General features: G+C 43.5%; 1 protein-coding gene across 2 annotated transcripts in view; it reads right to left on the bottom strand.

The window, feature by feature from the left end:
* Positions 1-19,908, bottom strand: part of XPO7 (exportin 7) — a gene marked incomplete at its 5' end in the record, with an annotated part of 38,853 nt that overhangs the window by 2,814 nt on the left and 16,131 nt on the right. For both annotated transcript variants that reach the window (XM_079707031.1, XM_079707032.1), the window contains 16 exons: positions 925-1,085; positions 2,907-3,045; positions 3,269-3,483; positions 3,659-3,741; positions 5,708-5,815; positions 6,555-6,643; positions 9,101-9,207; positions 10,181-10,289; positions 10,698-10,755; positions 11,668-11,766; positions 12,924-12,997; positions 13,517-13,652; positions 15,703-15,808; positions 16,264-16,457; positions 18,598-18,770; positions 19,524-19,670. In XM_079707031.1, the coding sequence (XP_079563157.1) occupies positions 925-1,085; positions 2,907-3,045; positions 3,269-3,483; positions 3,659-3,741; positions 5,708-5,815; positions 6,555-6,643; positions 9,101-9,207; positions 10,181-10,289; positions 10,698-10,755; positions 11,668-11,766; positions 12,924-12,997; positions 13,517-13,652; positions 15,703-15,808; positions 16,264-16,457; positions 18,598-18,770; positions 19,524-19,670 (1,998 nt within the window). The remainder of the gene's footprint in view (positions 1-924; positions 1,086-2,906; positions 3,046-3,268; positions 3,484-3,658; positions 3,742-5,707; positions 5,816-6,554; positions 6,644-9,100; positions 9,208-10,180; positions 10,290-10,697; positions 10,756-11,667; positions 11,767-12,923; positions 12,998-13,516; positions 13,653-15,702; positions 15,809-16,263; positions 16,458-18,597; positions 18,771-19,523; positions 19,671-19,908) is intronic.

Below are 19,908 nucleotides of genomic sequence, written 5' to 3'. Positions count from 1 at the left end.
CAGGCGGATTCTTAACCACTGCACCACCAGGGAAGCCCTCCTTACGTATTTTTATCTGGTATATTCCTGCAAATCTTATTTTTGAAAAGATGTTGTATACAAATAAAATAATGTTAAGCGTATGGTTTGATCTCCATTTGGTCAGTTATCTCTTTTTGTCCTGCACTCTTTTTTTTTTTCCCCGGTACGCGGGCCTCTCACTGCTGTGGCCTCACCCGTTGCGCAGCACAGGCTCCGGACGCGCAGGCTCAGCGGCCATGGCTCATGGGCCCAGCCGCTCCGCGGCACATGGGATCTTCCCGGACCGGGGCACAAACCCATGTCCCCTGCATCGGCAGGCAGACTCTCAACCACTGTGCCACCAGGGAAGCCCCTCTTTTTTTTTTTTAAATTGAAAGCAAAGGTGGTACAATCGTTTTTTGGCCGTGCCACGAGGATTGCGGGGATCTTAGTTCCCCAACCAGGGAACGAGCCCACGCCCTTGGCAGTTAAAGCTTGGACTCCTAACCACTGGACCGCCAGGGAATTCCCTGTCCTGCACTCTTGTTTCTGTTTTGCAAGTGGCAGTACAAGTTTTACAGCTGGATACTGCTAACTCATGCTCCATTTACAGCAATGGATGAGCAAAGTCACTGTCACGGAAGGAGGACAGTGCTCATGGGACAGGCCCAAGGCATGGGGGTTAGTGTGACACTCGGAGAAGAATTCAGAATTTGATTTTTTCAGATTTTCTATATCCATATCCAATGATTACTCAGGTAACTGAAAATCCACTGCAATTTTAAGGTGTAAAATTCACCTTGGCAGCATGAACCAGGTGAGCTGTTAGTCAGACTCTTCATCTTGCTTGGCCTCTCCTCTCTCACAGAGAGGTCCTCCCACCGTGGGACCCCCACACTGCCTCCTAGCCCTCATGCTCCTTACCTGCTGGATCATCTCTGGATGCTGCTGCATGATATGCAGAAAGCGGTCACTCTCCTGGTTCAGGGGCGTCGTCCTCTTCTTGGTGCTACGTGAAAGCTGCTTGAAGAGGTATGTCACAATGTGGTCCAGGCAGGAGCAGCAGCCTGTGCATACCATGGTGTCTGGAAGAAAGACGGGCAGGGGTGGAATAGAGCAGGGATACTGAGCTGCTTATGGTGACTTGGGTGAACATGAGTTGCCCTTAGCTGAGATCCCACAGAGGGCCCCAGTCAGAACTGTGGTCAGTGCAGCCAAGACCACGGCTTGGGATGCTGCCTATTAACCTCTCACCCTCATCATACAGCAAGGTCCAATTCTAAGTCTGAAAATAAGCCTGTCATAATAGATAATAATATAAACAATATTGAAATTATTGACCCAATATGATGTGGATTTATGTCTTCTGCTTCATAAAAAATATCAAATAGCTTACAATATAGCAAGTACTTTTATTGTGCCAGACATTGTGCTAAGGACTTTATAGGTTATCATCTCTATTTTATCCTCTTGAGAACTCCAGGAGGTAGGTGTTCCATTTTACCAATGAGTAAACTGAAGTTTGGAGAGGTTATGTGACTTGCCTCAAGGTCACACTGCTAGTCACTGGAAGAGCTGTGATTAGAATCCAAGTCTGAGGTGTGAGCCTATACTCTGAGTTACCTGGGTGATTGTCACTAAACCCAGCTTAATACAGCCTATCAACACCTACAGTTTGTTAGAGTGGGGCGCTGTAATATTTATCTATAGCATCTCCGGGGGAGTGTGTGGTGGGAAGCTGCAGACTTGTCTATTCATTTTATTAAGGGGACACTGCAGCACAGCCTGCAGACAGAGCTGACTAGGTGAGGCACAGGCCACAGGACTAAAATAGTAAAGCATGCTGCTTCCATTCATGCAGAGGTCCCTCTATTTTCAAGAAGCTAAAAAACAGCCTTCCAAAGCAGGGTCTGATACCCTGGCTGGACTGTTCTAGATATGGCTACGCCCCCTGCTGGAGATAAGTGCGTATCAAAGAAGTGGCCCAGAGCAGAGGTGTGGCTAACTCACCGCAGTAGACAATCCAAAGTCATTCTCTGTGCATTTGCAATATGTCGTGATTATTTTGCAGTTGACTTCATCTTCCTATTTATGTTTTGCTCAGCCTAAGATACAAATGTACTGTATTCTCTGAACACATACACACTAAGACTGCTGGAACGCAGCTTGGTAACAAAATGGTTGACAAGAACCAGGTAGAATTGGATGAAAAAACTTACGGAGCTAGCTGTGTAAAACCTTCCACTGTCCTAAGGATAGAACCCAAACATACTGATATGGCTTAAGGGCAGCCTTTGTGATCTCCAGATTTGCCCCTGTTTCTCTCTCTCCCTCCAGCTTCACTTCATTCCTCCTCTTCTCTTCACAAGTGTGCCAGCCATCTGGATTTCCTGGGGTTTTTTTTGCCAACAGGTGCTAGTGCTCGCTGTTCCTGCTGCTAGGAGGCTTCTTCCTCCACTAATCTGATAATGCCGGTTCAGCTGTTAGGTTTACGCTTTGAATGCCAGCTCTTTCAGCCAGCCTTGCAGGACCCTACCTCCTCAAAGGCGGGAGTTTAGGTATTCTTCCCGAGCCCTCCCACAGCACTCCGTACTTAGCCTACTGCTGTGTGTACAAAGGTCAGGGTGGTAAACAGGCAGTTGTCTGTTTCATCTACCAGATTAAGAAGCTCCTAAAGGACAAGGACCGATGACTGTACCCTTAGTGCCAAGCACAGTGCCTGGTCCACAGGAGGGCGTCACTAAGTATTTGCTGCCTGAGAACGTACCCGTGAATTATACACTCTGTTGTTAGGGTGCGCTCCCCAAAGCAGTAATCCTGTTGGATGCTGGGGCAAGACTCTCCCTTCTGTTTAGTTAAGTGCTAAAAACCAACCAACTCACCCGCCCGCCCACCCAGGTGCTTACCAAGTGCAGTAAGTCCTTCAGAAATGGAAGAGAGAATATACATGATGACATGAGGTTCCAGGCTTGCAATAAAGTTCATGTGGTCCTGGGTCAGGACTTCCAGTAGTGAATAGTAAGACTGGCTGAGCTTGGGGTAATCCTGTGGGAGAAGGAGGATGAAAATCAGCTTAGCTGCTGTGTACCTCAGCACGTGTGGAGCAAGATCTTCAATAAAATAGCTTAGCTCCCTTCAGACGGGAAGACAGAAGACCTAGGTGGAGCCAGCTTCAGAGAAACATTCAATCATGGTCTCAGCAGGAAAAAAAAAAAAAAGACTGACATGATGTAGGGCTCGGATCCTGTCAACGAAGCTTAGGGCTTACCAGGAGGTCGCTGTGGGGAATAGAGAGAAGCAGCTTGATGAAGGTCTGTAGAGCATTGTCCAGGGCGTCATCCCCATAGAGACGGAAGACTCCAAAATTGACGTAACTCCCACTGAGAGCAGCCTTCAGCATGGAGAAGCAGATGGAGATGCCCTTGAGCTTCAGTGCGTAGACCTGATCCTTCGGGACCTCTCCTAGTGTCAGGATGCGATTGCCTGAGTAGACAAGATACATATTTACTCAATCATGTGGTAACTGACAGCTCACACACCGCCTCAATCCTCTTGGCACCAGCTGGCACTGTGACACGAGCGTATGAGACCCATGCTGCAGAGTGTGGTGACTGAGCTGGAACTCACTTCCAGGGTTCTGCTCCTCGTAAGCACTTACCATACATTGTTATCATCTTGCTGGTTTCTCTGAAGAGTAAGATGCCGTTGGGGGAAGAGACATCAAACTGGAGTCGCTGGGATCTGAGCAGAGAACACAGAGGAGACAAAGTCGGAGGTATGTTGCTGGAAGACTAGGCTACTTCAGGCTCTCCCCTGAGTACGTTAGGTGATACTTTTTGCAGGAAGACATGCAGATTACTTATCCTAATGTGAAATAACCAAGTTAACCCAAGATAACCAGTGATGTAGCTTGTATCTTGAAGACCAACATACTAGATTCAAGTTCTGCTGCTCAAACTGAAAACATTTAAAAGAAAGAAAATGAGGCAGTAGATAAAATTATCCTCTTAAAATTCTCAATTTGCTTAAAGTTTAGCTTTTATCGCAGTCACTTCTTGGTCGTACTAACTCACAGCCCTTCAGACTTTAATCTACATTCACCTTTACAGCTTCAGTAGCAACTGAAGGAGGGGTGCGGGCATCGTGTCCACTTTAGAAGAGGAAAAGCTGTAAAGGGACTGAGAATGTTACAAGGGGAGTGAGGTCAGGAGGGCAAACAGTGTCAACAACCTGAGTTTTGGGTCCCTGACTGTACCGTAGACCAGAGCTCCTCCTCCTTGGTGTGTTCTACTGCTTAATGAGCGTCACGGACCTCGTGGCTGGTAAGGTCTCAAACCCAGAAGTCCTCTTGATTCTTTCTTCCTCCCCTCCCTACACAGAATCCATCAAGATCCAGCTCTACAATATGCCCTGAACCCACCCGTCTCCTGTGTGGTCCTTCTGCTTCCACTCTTGCCCCTGTAGTCTCATTCTCCACGTGTAGCTAGAATGACACCTTTTAATAATGTCATGATATCATTTTAATTCCTGCTTAGTATACTCCAGTAGCTTCCCGTGTAACGAGAGTACACGCCATTCTTCACCACTGCTGTACTGAGTCACCACACGATCTGTCTGACTCGTCACCTACCTTGACCTCCCCTCCTCCACCAGGCTCCAGCCAGTGGCATTCTGCTGTCTCAAGTCCCAACAAGTTCATCGCATCTTGGGACCTCTGCAGTTGTTTTGTTTAGAATGCTTTTCCCCCTTATCCTTGCAGGGATACCAGAATCTTTCTGCTCATTCATATTACCTTCTCTGAGAGGCCTTCTCTCCTTCCAATTCCCCTCTGTTTTATTACCTTATTTAACTTTTTTCATAGCACGTACCACTGTCTGAAATTATCTTCCACACTTTTTTTTTTTACTGTCTGTCACCCCCCCAGAATGCAACATCTAAGTGGGCAGAGGTTTTGTCTGGCACAATCGATATGAAAGTGCCTAAGTGGCAAAGAGTAGATGTTCTTAAATGTCTATTTTATAAATGAATAAGTCTTAACTATAAGCCTCATGGGAGGCTATAGCTTCTATGAATATTACCCACTTCTTCACTAAGACAGTTTTAAAAATTATTAATTCTCAGGGTGCCTTAAGAGGCAGATACAGACCTGAAATTCTAGTGAAGTCAAGGTGCTAGAATTTTCTTTCCTTTCCATCCCTAAGTTGCTGGGCAAATCTAAAATGTGGTATTTTGGAAATCTTTCTCACTTTCAAGATAAATCTTTACCAGTCCAGCTGTAATCTGCCTAACAAATCCCTTTCTGCAGAAAGAGTTCTGACACGTCTGCCTCCCTCTCAGTAGTCTCTAGGAAATGTGAACTGTGGAATGTGATGGACGTGGCACCATCACTAAATGTTAACTTTTATACACGTGGGCAGGGAAATCAGAATTTTGGTTGCCAAATTCACTTCTCTTAAGAGTGGCTGTCTTGAGACTCTTTTTAAAGTGACTTATTTCCTGCATGCAGCTATGGCTTTGTGTGGTTGGGGACACCCTTCTTTCAAACAAATAAAAACATACACTGTAATCTTCTAGAGGTTTTCAAATTTTGATAGCAGTGAATCTTAATATCTTCCACAATCTGCTGTAAACACTAGATAAAGCAAATTATCTCAGGGATCTCTCAGATAAAAGGGCAGCTGTACCCTTTGAAAATCTCCCTGCTTACCTATTATGAACCAATTCAGCCATTAGCTTGAGCACAGGTGTGGTACAGGCTGGATCATGGTACCATAGCTCAATTGCCCGCTGGAGAATTGGCATGTAGGATGGGTAGCTGTAAATGAAAAGCTAAGGAAGAATTCTGAATCCAGAAAGGTACAGAATTTAAAATAATTTCTCAGCACCGGTCAAGCACAAACTGCCAAATTATAGTTCTCTAATTTCCTGTCTCTTGCTTGCTAATCTTAAGAGTCTTTCTAACCAGAAGATGCTAAAGTGATTGTGTGTCCTTTAACTTGTAATAGGCATCTAACGACACATTGTAATTTACATAATGCCTTTCTTCTGAGGAGCACAATATATTTCATATTGTTCTATCCTCTTACCACTTCTGTAATGTGACAGGGAAGCAGCTAGTTCCTTTACATAACTATCTGAGAAACAGAGGCACTTAGATTTGAAGTGATTTGTTCAAGGTTATGAAGTTAGTAAGGTCAGACTTTCTAATTCCTAGTACAGCGATCTTTTTTTAGTAGATTGAAATGTCTCTCTTTTCTAAGTGTAGCAAAATTCACATACAACAATTCCACAGGCATTTATATAACTGGGACCCAAAAGAGAAACTGAGAAGCCACCTCACTCATTTCCCAATCTCAGTGACCAAAGCAGGCGGCATCATATTATTGGACCACTGTGGGATGACAGCTTACAAGACATATGGCAGGCCTTCTGGGTAACTCTTCACCTTCTTTTGCCTCACAACTCCTTCCCCCCACCTTCCCTGATGACTTCATCACCCATTCACACTCCAGTCAAGGCTTGCTGTGGTACGCTCCTAGTTTGAGTTAGGATACATCCATTCAAACAGCATCATGAAGCTGGTCTTGGCATTGAAGGCGAAAGCTATCCCTCTCAGGTCTCTTACTAGGCCAACTAGAGTTCGCTGTAGTAGAAGGCAAAAATATGTTAAGATACAAGAAAAACCAAACCTATAACCACCTGGTGGGGATTTCACATATCTGTAATCAAATTCTTCCTCCCATCATTCAACAAATACTCCTTCCCAAATATTCCCAATCGATCTCTTCCATACTAGAATGGAATCTTTTCACTTGGAAAATTAGTTTTGGAAGCTTTTTATACCAAGAGAAAGGGATGGTTCCTGGCCCATCATGGCAAAAATAGAGGCTGATAAAATTTTAAGACATTAATGTGATAAATCATATGTAAAAAGTAGAAAAGCAAAAAAGCTTATTCAAGAAGAGGTAGGGGAAAAAAAGGCAAAAAAGTACATACAAGAAGAGGGAGAAGAAGCATATTCCTAAAGGTCTGGTCCACATCTAACTACAAAGGTGCCAGTGCCACAGGAATGCAAATGCAGACTCCGCCAGAAGCAAGACGAGTCTACAGGTATCTGCCCTTTGGTTGGGGTGTCTGGAAATTAGACTGATGTGCTGGACCTTGGACCTATAAAGTACTAATACTATACTTCTAGAGAAAAAGAGTGAGACCCAATGAGGTTAAATAATTTGCCCATAGTTGTGCTGGCAGGTAGCAAGAGGGCCAGGATTAGGACTTACAACACCAAGACTCCAAATCCAGTGCTCTCTTTCTCAGTAGAACTTTTACTAGTGGGCTCTGAACAGCAATATAACCGCTTTCAAAAGCTAACAGTCATCAGTAGGCACAGTTGGGTATCCTGACTCATTTATCAAAAATGTCTGTACTTCTGCTAACAGTCTGCTTTAAGCAAACAGTTCTATTCCTGAACAGATAACATAAGCTCAATTTTAAGTCTAAGACATGGGCAATCTAAAAGACTTGTTATATGAGGCATGACAAAGATATGGCGATGGTTGTAGTTCATGGCCAAGGTGGTTCTTTCATTAATTTTACTTGTTTTTTGATGGGGGAAAGGGCTGATGTTCACTGATATCCCCCACTTATCCTTGACAGTGGTTGATACTCTATCCTGTTATTGATCTGTTCCACATTAACCTTAGCTTGGAATGGTACCCATCTCAGACCCCAGAACGCTGGAGTAAAGAGGAGAGAGTTGGGCAAATGGTGTTGCTCTCTGACTTCCCTGCTAATCTGGAGAGAGAAAACTAAGAGGCTTTCGAAAGATGAAAAAGGAGAATTTTAGAGTGTCAGGTAAAGTCTGGCACTTTGCGGGGCAATACCCCTGGGCTATTTGGTGGGTCTAAAATTCAGTATCAGGGTCATTATGAACACTGCAAAAAAGTCCTACAAATATTAATAGTCTAGTGTTTTCTGGTTTGGGTACAGAGATCTATAGGTAAAGAGAGCAGGTGTGCATGAAGTAAAAAGATGAGGAAAGCAAAAAACCAAGAAATGACCATTATGACAGCCAGAAATTAATAACTAAAGGTAACTTTAAAATTCCATTTGTATGGGAATTCACAAACCCTTCTAAATGACTCATGGGTCAAAGAAGACTTGTGGATTCTGGAGACCTGTTCCACAACAATATGAATATACTTAATGCTACTAAACCATTCACTTAAAAATGGCTAAGACAGTAAGTTTTATGTGTTTTTTATGCCAATTAAAAAAACCAAAACCAAAACACACTTGTGGAATAATATACCTAGAGGGATATTTATAGCTTTATTTTTTTTTTTTTTTTTTTTTTTTTTTTATGGTACGCGGGCCTCTCACTGTTGTGGCCTCTCCCGTTGCGGAGCACAGGCTCCGGATGCACAGGCTCAGCAGCCATGGCTCACGGGCCCAGCCGCTCCGCGGCACATGGGATCCTCCCAGACCGGGGCACGAACCCGTATCCCCTGCATCGGCAGGCGGACTCCCAACCACTGCGCCACCAGGGAGGCCCTATAGCTTTAAATGATTACATCAGGAAAGAAGGGCTGGAAAGTTAAGAAGTTACAACCACAGAATAACACCAAGGAAGAAGCATGAAGATAGAGATGAAGAGTAGAAATGAATGAAATACAAAACACAGATAAAACGGAGCAAAAACAAAGCAAAAAGTGACAAATCTCTGGCAAGACATCTAGAAAAAAGAGAGAAAGCACTAATAAGCAGTATTGAAAATGAAAAGGGGGCATAACTAAATATACAACAGAGATTAAAAAGGCAATGAGAAAACATATAAAATAACTTGATGCTAATACATTTAAAAACTTAGATAAAAAATCCTAAGGGCTGTTTAAGAACACACTTTAACATAAAAATAGAGTTTATAAACTTACACTGGTTCTTCTATTTCAAAATCCTTGAAGTCCAAGAGACTGAGTAAAAAGCTAAATTAGTGGAAAGTTTATGGAGAAGCACTATTTTCTGCAGTGCCACCCAATCTGGTCTCTCTCAGGGACTGCCCTCAACCCGAAGCTGTTCAATCAGTGGGGGAAGGACTCACCTTTGCCTCTTGCTCGTTGAAACTATTAGTACTAAACATCTGGGCCACAGCCTCAAACGCTGCTGTGAGCGGCAGCATGAACTGCTCGTACTGATCTTCATCTTCTCCTGCAAGGAAAACAACCCGGGGTGTGACCCCAGTACAAAAAAATGCAAGGCTGTGTATGCATGGAAAATAAGATGGTATGACAGATGCGCAGACCCAAGGATAATTCAGAGGGTGTCCCTTGATAATCCCGATAGGTACTAGTAGCAATTTCAGAATAAAATGTATGTATAGAAATAATTTTTAAACCAGAAAAATCGTCATGGCAGAAATCATCTAGTCCAGGGATGCCCCAATTTTTTCAGTACTAAGATTCAATATCGGAGATTCTGATGCGTACAACGTACTATGTTGCTTATGCTTCCTTAATTGAGACCTATAGTCAGTTGAGAAAGGACTGAGGCTGGGGTATGAGAACTAGATGAGACTTGAACTTGAATCAGGCGCTTGTGGAGGCCCTTCTTTTTATACCTTTCTTTTTGTTTTTTTTAAGTAATCTTTCGTAAATATAGAAGGTTTTATAATATAATTTTAGTAGGATTAAATTTAAATAGCTAAAAAATTATGATACTGTTAAGCTTCAGTTTATAAGTTGAGCCCAAACTGCTAATATCACAACCAGAGCCAGAAAGGTGCTTAAGCCCTCCTGGTTCACATGTGCCAGTGAAGTGGGTACTGAGGAGTGCTGGCCGTCTCAGGTGGGTTGCACCTCAGTGTGGGAGGCGGGGATTATCTGGCCAACAAGATGCATTTAGGAATTCTCAGTTCCCTTATTTTATAGATGAGAATTATGAATAGAATTTTAGAACCGCTGCACATCAAATGAAAACTTCAGACTTATATTGTTTTTCTCTTCCAGTTACAGGGACCATGATAGCATGATCTGTTCTTGGTGAAATCAGACTGTTATTTCAGATAGTTTTGTTACCGTTGAAACAACAAAAAAACCTCCCCCACATCTAGTTTTCTAGCCTCAAGTGAAAATTTAGAACCATGCCAGATTACTTCACGAGCCTCTAGGATTTATTGCAGTACCTAAATCCACCATGAGGAGACGCCCAAGTGCTGTGTAGAAGGTAGTTCGACACCGCATGTCTGTCAGGTTGGACTGATTGTTAATACCCAAAAATGAAAAGTGCTCGCTCTATTGAAAAAAAGAAAACAAGTTAAAAGATAAAAACATGGGTCAGAGGTAGAATGCAAGCCAGTAATTTCAGAATTACTGAGCCCTTTCAAGCTAATGGCTCTATTATCATTCCTTAAGGGTATAAGGGGTATTAAAATAAAAAAAAAAAAAAACTCGTTATTGTTACCTACAACTAACTTATCTCCATATGAGTAACAGTCGGTGACTTCACCATAACTCAGGTTATCTGGATCCCAAACAGCAGCTCTCACGACAGTAAGTGTAACCTGGCCAGTGTGACAGGAGTCAGGGCACAGCCTTTGGCGGCAGCAGCGCCGAGGAGCTCAACTTAAACATCTCCCTTGTTTGCTGAGAGAGTGTGTGTGGCTGGAGAGCAGAACCAGGAAGAGGGGCTCAGCCACTCACCGTGTGATTGTTCAGCATGAACTGTACCGCACTCAGCTTCACTAGTTTCCTTACACTACTGTATGTAAAGACAAAGGAAGAGGGTCAAGGAAAGTGTGATGCAAACTAAGAATCTTTAATGCAGGATGAGCACTTTCTAGGTTAGAGTCCTATGAATTCCATACCCAGCTATCTTATTTTTCTTAACCATCTGAGTATGACACTGCCAAATGGGAAAAACAGGTGTTCTCTTCTAAGCAGCATTTAACTGATCAGTGAGAGAATACCCATACCAAAGTCCTATCTGTAAGAAAAGAGATAAAACCCAGCAGTTTCCCCCAAGAATCATGATATCCTAGAGTAGCTTTTCTCAGTGGGGCTTCTAAGAGAGAATTAAGCCCTAAAGCCCACGTCAGGCATCCACTGTGTGGTGAATTAACCTCTCTCCTATGCATTTAGAATGAGACGAGCTATGTACGATCTTTGGGAGAACTCAGAAAAAAGTCACTCAGATCATTTTTATAGGGTTTACTTCTCTTGCAGATCCCTGGTTGTGAAAGGCTGTCTTAGAGCAATTCAACCTCTACAGCAGACTGAGTCCAAGTCAAGAGGAAGTGTAGTGGCTACCTTTATTGCAAAGTTTATAATCAGGCAGCTTCTACCTATAAGCTGATAGAAAAATTCAGATGGACTCTGCTGCCACCTATGCTAAAACCTTGGCTACAAAGAGTGTGTACCTATCAGACAGACCTGTTGGGTATTTCTGGATCTTAGAGATAGCCAGGAATAAATCTGTGGTAGACTATTAGCTTGTCGGTTGGCTCATTTTTTAGGGTCTGGAATTATTCCTGGATTCTGTTTGGGTATTGCCTTTGGTTCCTAGGAGAATGGAAGATTCTCAAGTACACATACAGCTAAATTAAAAGAGAAATGGAGGAGGCCATGATTTCTAAGATTGTGGCTCTCCACAGTTCCTGTTTTGCCCAGAAGCCAGCCTAGAAAAGGATATCCAATGGAGAGGTCATTGAGAAGCTGTAGTGTCTTGGAGGTGATTGGTTCACAACGGCCCCAGTACTTCAGGTTGGTGATGCTGGAGGACAAAAAGAAAAAAAAGCAGGAGATACTTTTGATACGTCTGGTAACTTTGAGAGTTGGGAGAAGAAGAAAATCATCCATCAAGAATCACCACACATCTGCATCACCAATTCACAGACATCACAACCACAAAAAATGGGTATAAAATCTCCGTACTTACATTTGGTTGACTAGAAAAATTATCCTTCAGATAATCTTCACTACTTGGTTCCAAAGCTACACTGGCCCATACCCAGGCCCTTGGAATTCTGGGGCACTCCAGGGCTGATTTCTGCAGCAAGGGTAAGAGATTTCTGCGGCAGTGATAACATGCAGACGTATGCAATTCTGCACCTGCACCATCCACTGTCAGCTGCAGAATTCTAGTAGCCCTTGCTTCTGGATTCTTGGCTGGCAGAGTCCTTTAGACCCCCTTTGCTGTTTTCATCTTAAATGATTAACCAGCTCATGGATACGAGTGTTTAGGATTGGGATGGTTGGAAGGAGGCAGAATGTCACATTGCACACAGCCCTGGGTAATATATTTATGTGGCTCCTAGTGTGTGCTTTGATAAATTGAGCTCCTAAAAAGGGGGAAATGTAAACAAAGGGGCATAACTTAACAAACAAACAAACAAAAAAACCCCAAAAAGGGCCAATCAGGAGCTCCAACTGTGATGACAATCCAAACAATAGCACTAGATGTTGGAGATTCAAGACTCTCAAAGGGTGTTACGCTTCTTGAGAGGAGTAAAGCCTGTTTTAGAGTGGGGCTCTGCTCCTGGGGGCACACCTAGTGGAAATCAGTGCCAGAAAGTGAAAGCCCGCTCTGGGCATCCTGGCAGCAGGGTGATCTGGTGAGGAGCTGAGCCCCAATTGCTGGGGAGGAAGGTCTGTTTTGCTAATGCCATGGCAGGGCTTCACCCGTGATTCCAGAAGCTGTAGATGAGATTCCGTGTGAACAAAATGAAATCCTTGCCTGTACAAGCCTGGAATGCTCTGGGGCCGGGCCATATCTCTAAGCACAGCTTGTCACACACTCAAATGCACAGTTTTCTGACGCAAACGATCAATGCTGGAATACCAAGGCACTGGCAGCACAATGCCAAGATCACATTTTACAGTTGCAACAGGATTGCAAGGGACTTGCTGATGGCAAGCCAAAACACTTACATTTTTCCTATGAAGACGCTTAGGACCATGGTCTCATCATTCAAGCCCAGAACTTCTGAGAGTCGGCGGTACAGCTGGTGGTGTGTTTAGGGAAGAGAAAGTAACCAGAAAATACGGATTAGAAAAATCATATCCCAGTATTGTTTTCGTCCTCATTCAGGAGGCTAAGATATAAGAAGAAAACGGACAACAATGCTGGGGAAGTCTTTACTGAAGGAATGAGCTAGTTTCTAAGTATTACTAAATACTGGATAGATGCTGTGAGTTATCTTCAGCCCTGAAATTACAAAAAGACTGTCAAAACCTTTTGTTGCTCTGAACATCACCTCATGTACAGAGACTGAGAATTGCCAATTTGGGGGAGACCAACAGATGTTTTGACTGGTCATTTATTAAACACATCAAGTACTAGAAAAATGGACCCAATTCTTTGATGAGTCTCCCCAAATTCTACAGACCAAGAGGAACTATTTGGTTTATCCTGATACATAAAATCTGGAGATTGTATCTAAGCTGCTCTCTGTCATTTCTCTTAATCAGAAATGCCACAACCAGAAATGAGAACTAAATGGAGCCAACTGAGAGTCTGTTACCTTAGAGGATTTCTGCACCTGGTCCCCAATGTAGATCTTACGAAACTGTTCAAAAAAGCTCAGCATGGCCAATTCTAGTTTCTCGTTACCCGCCTGAGCCAAGCGAGAGTCTGTTAGGTTCATCAGCTGGAGCACCCTAGAGGTGGAAGAGCAATGATTCTCTCAACAGCAGGATATCCTGGTCCCTGCAGAAAACCAACCTCCCCTGAAATAGGCACACGTCCCCTCTCCTCACCCATCCTATTGGAAAGGCATTCTCTGCAGGCTCTAAGCTCCACTGAGGGAACAAAATTCTCCATTTCTGCCCTACAGGAACCTCAGCTGAGGAGTATGAATGACCAGTTACGTGTTTAAAACTTCCAGTCGCCTGAGAGGTAGAACTCATAATTGCTTAAAAATAGTGGGAAAAACACCAGTACCAGGGTAATGGTCATCCTTGAAACTTCTGTGAGACCTTGAGTAAAGCAATTTATTTTCTGAGCCCCACTTCCTTATTTATAAAATGAGGTCGATTGGACTAAATACCAGTGGCTCTCAATCTTTTTTCTCATGGAGCCATAAAAGGAAAGGATACACATGAAGGACGATGTTCACAGGCAGGTAACCCTTCCAGGGACCAAGAACAGATATGCTACCTGTGACTTTATCCCTCTTCCCTGCACCCATCCCCTCAAAAGAAAGCATACTGGAATGCTGGGATGAATAAGAATGATGCGATTACAAGTGAGTCATTTGGCATTTTGATAGTGTGAAAATAGGTAAACTATTTGTGACATCATGAGTGAACTGGACTCATTCATCGTGTTGGAACACTCAAGTTGAGAACCAGTATATGAGACACTGTCTAAATTCAATCTATATTATGACACACAGTATCACAGCAGGCTACAGAATCAGAAAGGTATTGGATTTCATCTTTATTAAATCTTTGATCAACTCTTCAAAAAATGCCAGTGTGATATGCCGTGGAGACTTGAGTCAGGATTAAGGCCCCTAAGGGCAGATGGGCATCTGATAGATAAAGTGGGGGTGGAAAGAGACAAATGGGGATTTTCAGAATAAGAATAAAAATTATGGATTGAAATGTCTGGGGACCAATACATTCTAAGGCATCATGTTAAAATGTGTTTATCCCTAAGGAGAGCATCTGAAAGTTTAGAACCCTTCAGGGTAGCAGTTCTCTGCAAGGTAACAAAACCACTTTCATAAAAATACTAAAACATTATTTGCCCTTTCACTCGCACTCTCACATGAGGGTGCAGTGGGGTTTTCCAGAGGCTATAAGACGTGTGATATCACAACAGACTGAATGCAGAAGCAGAGAGGAGAATCCAGCTGACTTCTACTATGCCAGACATTAAAACAAAGCCGGTTTTCTCATTCACTTCTGAAAAAAGTTATTAAAAACAACATGTTGACATGAAATGGGCTTGTTACTTTTAAACAAATTCATAAATATTTTTAAAACTTCTCAGTTTTACTTTCTAATACGGTAAGTATCGATAGATATAGCTTACATAAACAGAAGCTCTTTGAGGGCCTCCATACTTTTTAAGAAGGTAGAGTCCTGAAGAAAAGGTTTGAGAACCTCTGCAGGCTATTAAACAGTCCTGCCTTTTTATTTCTATGTTAAGTAAAGTTTCAGAAATCACTAGATGCTCATTTATAGGTTTTTAGTAAGATTAGAATCACAGACACGAAGTAACTTGAGATCCTGTACGAGGGAAAGTGTATGGTCAAGAGATTTGAAAGGCTGTAGAAATTCTGTAATTCCATCTTTGGGGATAGTTGAAGACCCACAGTTTCCTATTAGACTTACTCTGGTAAGGCAGAAGCAGTCCACATTTCATTAACTCTGAGATACTGCACTTAAACAGAACTAAAAGCTACTCTCCGCTCTGTATCCAATATGCTTAGGTCTATATCCATCATTTCCTTTGCTGAATTACTGCAGATGGTTTTTTAGTAAGGACTGTAGGCATAGTTGTTGCTGTACTTAATAAAAGCTTTGAATTTGAACTTGTAACAGTTCTTCATGGGCAAGCAGCTTCATAAGATTATATTTATATTCTATAAATGGGGAGAAATGCACTAACAGAAGCATGTCAAGTTCCCTGGTCTCACGACCCAAAAGGGGGTGGGAGGGTCATAGCAGTGAAATAGGAAGCCTCCGTGGGAGCACTTACCGACAGACAAGCTCACCGTCCATAGCATCTTGCTCATCAGTGCTGGCAAAAGAGACCCGGCCACCAATCACTGCACCAATGATATAAACCAGCCACGTCAGCCTTCCTGCAACAGGAAGAAGACCCATTAGTGTCACCACCAGTGATCATTTCATGAGGAAATTCCACACTGTGAGGTTCATTTCTTACTATGAGCTTCCTTAATCTCAAGAAACTGAAAAAGTCATAAAGTTTAACTTTTCTTCCAGAGAATAGCTACTACTCTGCTCTGGTAAGGGTGATGCCAAGGGCGAAATTCATTAGATAACCAAGGCTCCCCTATCAGACAGGGTCGTTATTTTTACAGTGCAGTGCTTTCTGAAAGTTAAACATACCCGCTGCAGGTATGATTTCAGGTGCTCCTCCCTAGTTCCCTGTGGCATTTATTATCAAATATTCTTTTGTGTATATGGAGCTAACTGATGATGGAAGAATTCTGGGGGGAAAGGTGAAAGAGAGGTAGCAACAAGCGAAAGCGTGCTGACAGCACCTTCTGCCAGGCCCAGTCCACTGTCCACTCACCCTCCTGCACTGCAATGTCCATGGGGCTGGCGGTGGCACTCTGGAGCAGCTCCTGATAGGACTGGGCAGACTGGTCAAACAACTGCACGAGGAGCGCACACGTCTTCTCATATTCACAGCGCCCGATTGTAGACAGCTGGTCCAACTGCTGCTGGACCAGACCTGTATCCTCCAGGGGATCTTCCAGTCCATCTCTACTCCCAAGGGAAGAAGGAAGGCGCTCTCTTAAAATATGCCTACTGATTTCTCCGTCGCAGCACTTCTCCTTCTCCATGTATCCACCCTGTGCAGTTGTAGAGGCCCACATCCCAACCCCACTTTTTACCAAGGAAGGAAGGTTAAGAACAGGTGGAAGGCAGGTGTCTCAACCTAGCATCAGTCTCCCGTAGGTATGCTCTGCCCACTGGTGTCCAGTCTTCCAATTCCCAGTCGCTTAACATTTGTCTGCCACGATCCTCTCAGTCCTATGCTTCTTACCCCTAAAAAAGCTCTTGGTTCTCAGCCTCGTTTGTTCCTGACTATAGTAAACTTTGTGACTACAAGTAACCTGTCCCTTGTGTGAGGTCATTGTGACCAGATGTGTTTTGGAATTCAGAAATCTTCAGATTTTAGGGAGGCACTATGATGCTTCTACCATGTAATATGAACCCTCCCTGGGCTGTGGCATGTCAAATACAATATTCCTGTAGCAAAATGTATAAGTATTATGAATAGTCACGCGAAGGAGAATTGTTTTTTTTTTTTTTTTTTGCAGTATGTGGGCCTCTCACTGTTGTGGCCTCTCCCGTCGCGGAGCACAGGCTCAGGACGCGCAGGCTCAGCGGCCATGGCTCACGGGCCCAGCCACTCCGCGGCATGTGGGATCTTCCCGGACCGGGACACGAACCCGCGTCCCCTGCATCGGCAGGCGGACTCTCAACCACTGCGCCACCAGGGAAGCCCCGAAGTAGAATTTTTAAAAAATGACTATAAATGGTCTCATATCAGCACATCTCAAGTTTTGCCACCAAATGAGTTTTGTGCCAAACTTATGAGAAAAATTAATTTTCACATCTTAAATTTCAGAAATGCAGATGAGGCACTGTGGCTCTATACCAGGTCTTGCCTTATCTCCTGGTTCCTAGACTTGAAAGTCTTACCGTAAGTTCGCCATGTACTGTTACATCATCATATGACAACCCAGCAGCAGCAGCACCACGGCAGCAAGCAGTTCAGAGCTGTGCGTTTACCATGACCCACACATGAGGCCGGGACACAGTAATTTAATCCTCATTACAACTGTGCCCAAGAGTACACAGCTATTAACCGGCTACGTGGGCCCAGAGCCCATACATGTACCCCTCCCAAGCATGGCCTTGCTGAAACTAGCTGAGTCCTCAGGAATAGAAACTATGCAGCTAACAGAACAGTGCTTTCCAACGGGCGGGCTTCACAAATACTCAGATTTTGAAATGATTCAAGTCATAAACAGTTGAGACTATAATTCTTACGACAATTAAATGTACTTGATTCTGAGCAAATTAAGAATCTGAGTTAAAAAAAAAAACAAAAAACACCCCAAACCTTCAGAGTCCAAGTAAATTCCCCTGAGAAATACCCAATGAAAAAAGTATACAAGATAGGTCCCTACACAAAGAATAACCTCATTCTTTTTTTTTTTTTTTTTTTGGCCACGCCATGCAGCAGGTGGGATCTCAGTTCCCCGACCAGGGATCGAACCCATGCCCCCTGCAGGAAACTTGGAGTCTTAAACCATTGGACCGCCAGGAAGTCCCTAGAACAACTCCATTTCATATAGGTCATTTCTAAAGGGTCTGACATTTCTTTACTATAGATTTCTGGTCCAGTTAGTAGTAAAGGAAGACAGAAACCATGTGTCAGTATAATGCAGTCAGTGATCGGCTGCCTGGAGTTCTTACATCTTCTAGTAAGCTCTGGATTGTGTAGCTTATTTATCTGCTTATTTCTTTAGAAGTTCACATTAAGCACCTATATTTTACACATTATAATTGGTGTCATCTATAGCTTATCAATGCTTCTCTCATGTTTAAAGGAAATCAGTGGCAAGGACAAACATTATACTGATATACTCTGTACTCAAAGCTACTGCTATGGTTGACGAAGGGACACGAATAGGCTATTAAAGAGAAGGACTCTTCTGGACTTCATGCTCTCCTCAGCTATTGTGCAAACGTGAAAAAAATGCCCATTATGGTGGTAGCTCCACTATGACTCATATCAAGTACGCTTTTGCCAACTGGGTGTCTGATCTTCTGGCAAGTCGGACGCCAGGCCACCTGTGGGGAAAGAGGGAGGCTGCCCCAGTGTCCTTACCTCAGTATGATGTGCACAGATTCCAAACGGGATGTGATGTAGGCTTTGGTGACCTCAGGAGTGTAAGTCTCCAGCATGTGGGGCTCTGTGGCTTTCACGTATGGCACGGAGGCTGCCAGCCGCTGCCACAGGCTCAGGAGATAGTGCACGCTATTTGGGGCAAATTCCCAGTGCTGAGGAAAACCAAGAGAGTAGGAGGCATAGTTCTCATTTTTGTACGTAATACATTAGTCCCCTGCCATCTAACACAAAAGATAAAGACTTTTCTTAAAAAAAAAAAAAAAGAGAGAGAGAGAGAATGAGGATAAACTTTGCTTTGCTCTGTGCACGGCAACTAGTCTCATGTTTAGTGGTATTTCAGAGATTAAACATCCAGTGAGAAGAGCTGTTCTGAGCTGGCTGAGTAACTGGCTCTCATCAGTAGCACGAGCATCTCGTGGAGAACTTGTTAGAAACAGAGACGCCAAGGCTCCAACCTGGACCTAGTGAACCAGAAATTATGGGGGTAGGACCCAAGCACCTGCATTTCTCATCAAGCTGCCCAGATGATTCTGATGCAAGCCATCGCCTGTGAGAACCACTGCCTACACATGACTAAGAAAGAGAGGGCGCCGAGTCTCTCTTCACTCTTCTGCCCAGCTCCCTGTTCCAGTCTTGCCCTTTCTGGGGGACTACAAGGGAAGTCTCCGAGTCTTGAATCTAAATATTATTCTTGCAGTTCCCTCATGCTCCTCTATCCACACTGCTTGCACTTTCGTAATGTGAACGAGTAGCTGCAATAGTAACCACTCTGTGCAGGGTTGCCCTATACTTACATTCGCTTCTGCCGAGGGAAAAAGAAATTCTTACAAGGCTAAATAAAACCAATGAGTAAGAGAAGAGGTTCCAACGTTTAGGAAGAAAGGGACAAGCAATCAAAGACAAACCTGTAGGCTGGTCACTGTGAAGTTAGCTATCAATCGGATGACCTCAGGGTAGTTTTCCACCTTTACTAGTTCTCCCAGTTGATAGTTACTCTTCAATCGGGCCAGTAGTCTGCAAAACTCATGGTAATTGTTTGGGTCTGATAAACTCTGGTGACAGCACAGGGAGGAAAATAAAATGTAAAATGTGATTCATTATACTTCTTCCCGAATGACATCTGGGATGATGGCATGAGGAGAGGGGGAACCTGCTGCAGGTCATCATTCAGAATGACACATCTGTATAATGTTTAAAAGCAATTTTTTAAAAAGTCACTTTTAAAAGGGATTATTACATCTATTATCTCATCTGTCCATAATAATCATCCTGTGAGATGGGGTTATTAGC

This window comes from Hyperoodon ampullatus (genome assembly GCF_949752795.1).
Source record: "Hyperoodon ampullatus genome assembly, chromosome: 6".
NCBI classification, from domain to species: domain Eukaryota; kingdom Metazoa; phylum Chordata; class Mammalia; order Artiodactyla; family Ziphiidae; genus Hyperoodon; species Hyperoodon ampullatus.
This window is presented reverse-complemented; position numbering and strand designations above follow the sequence as displayed.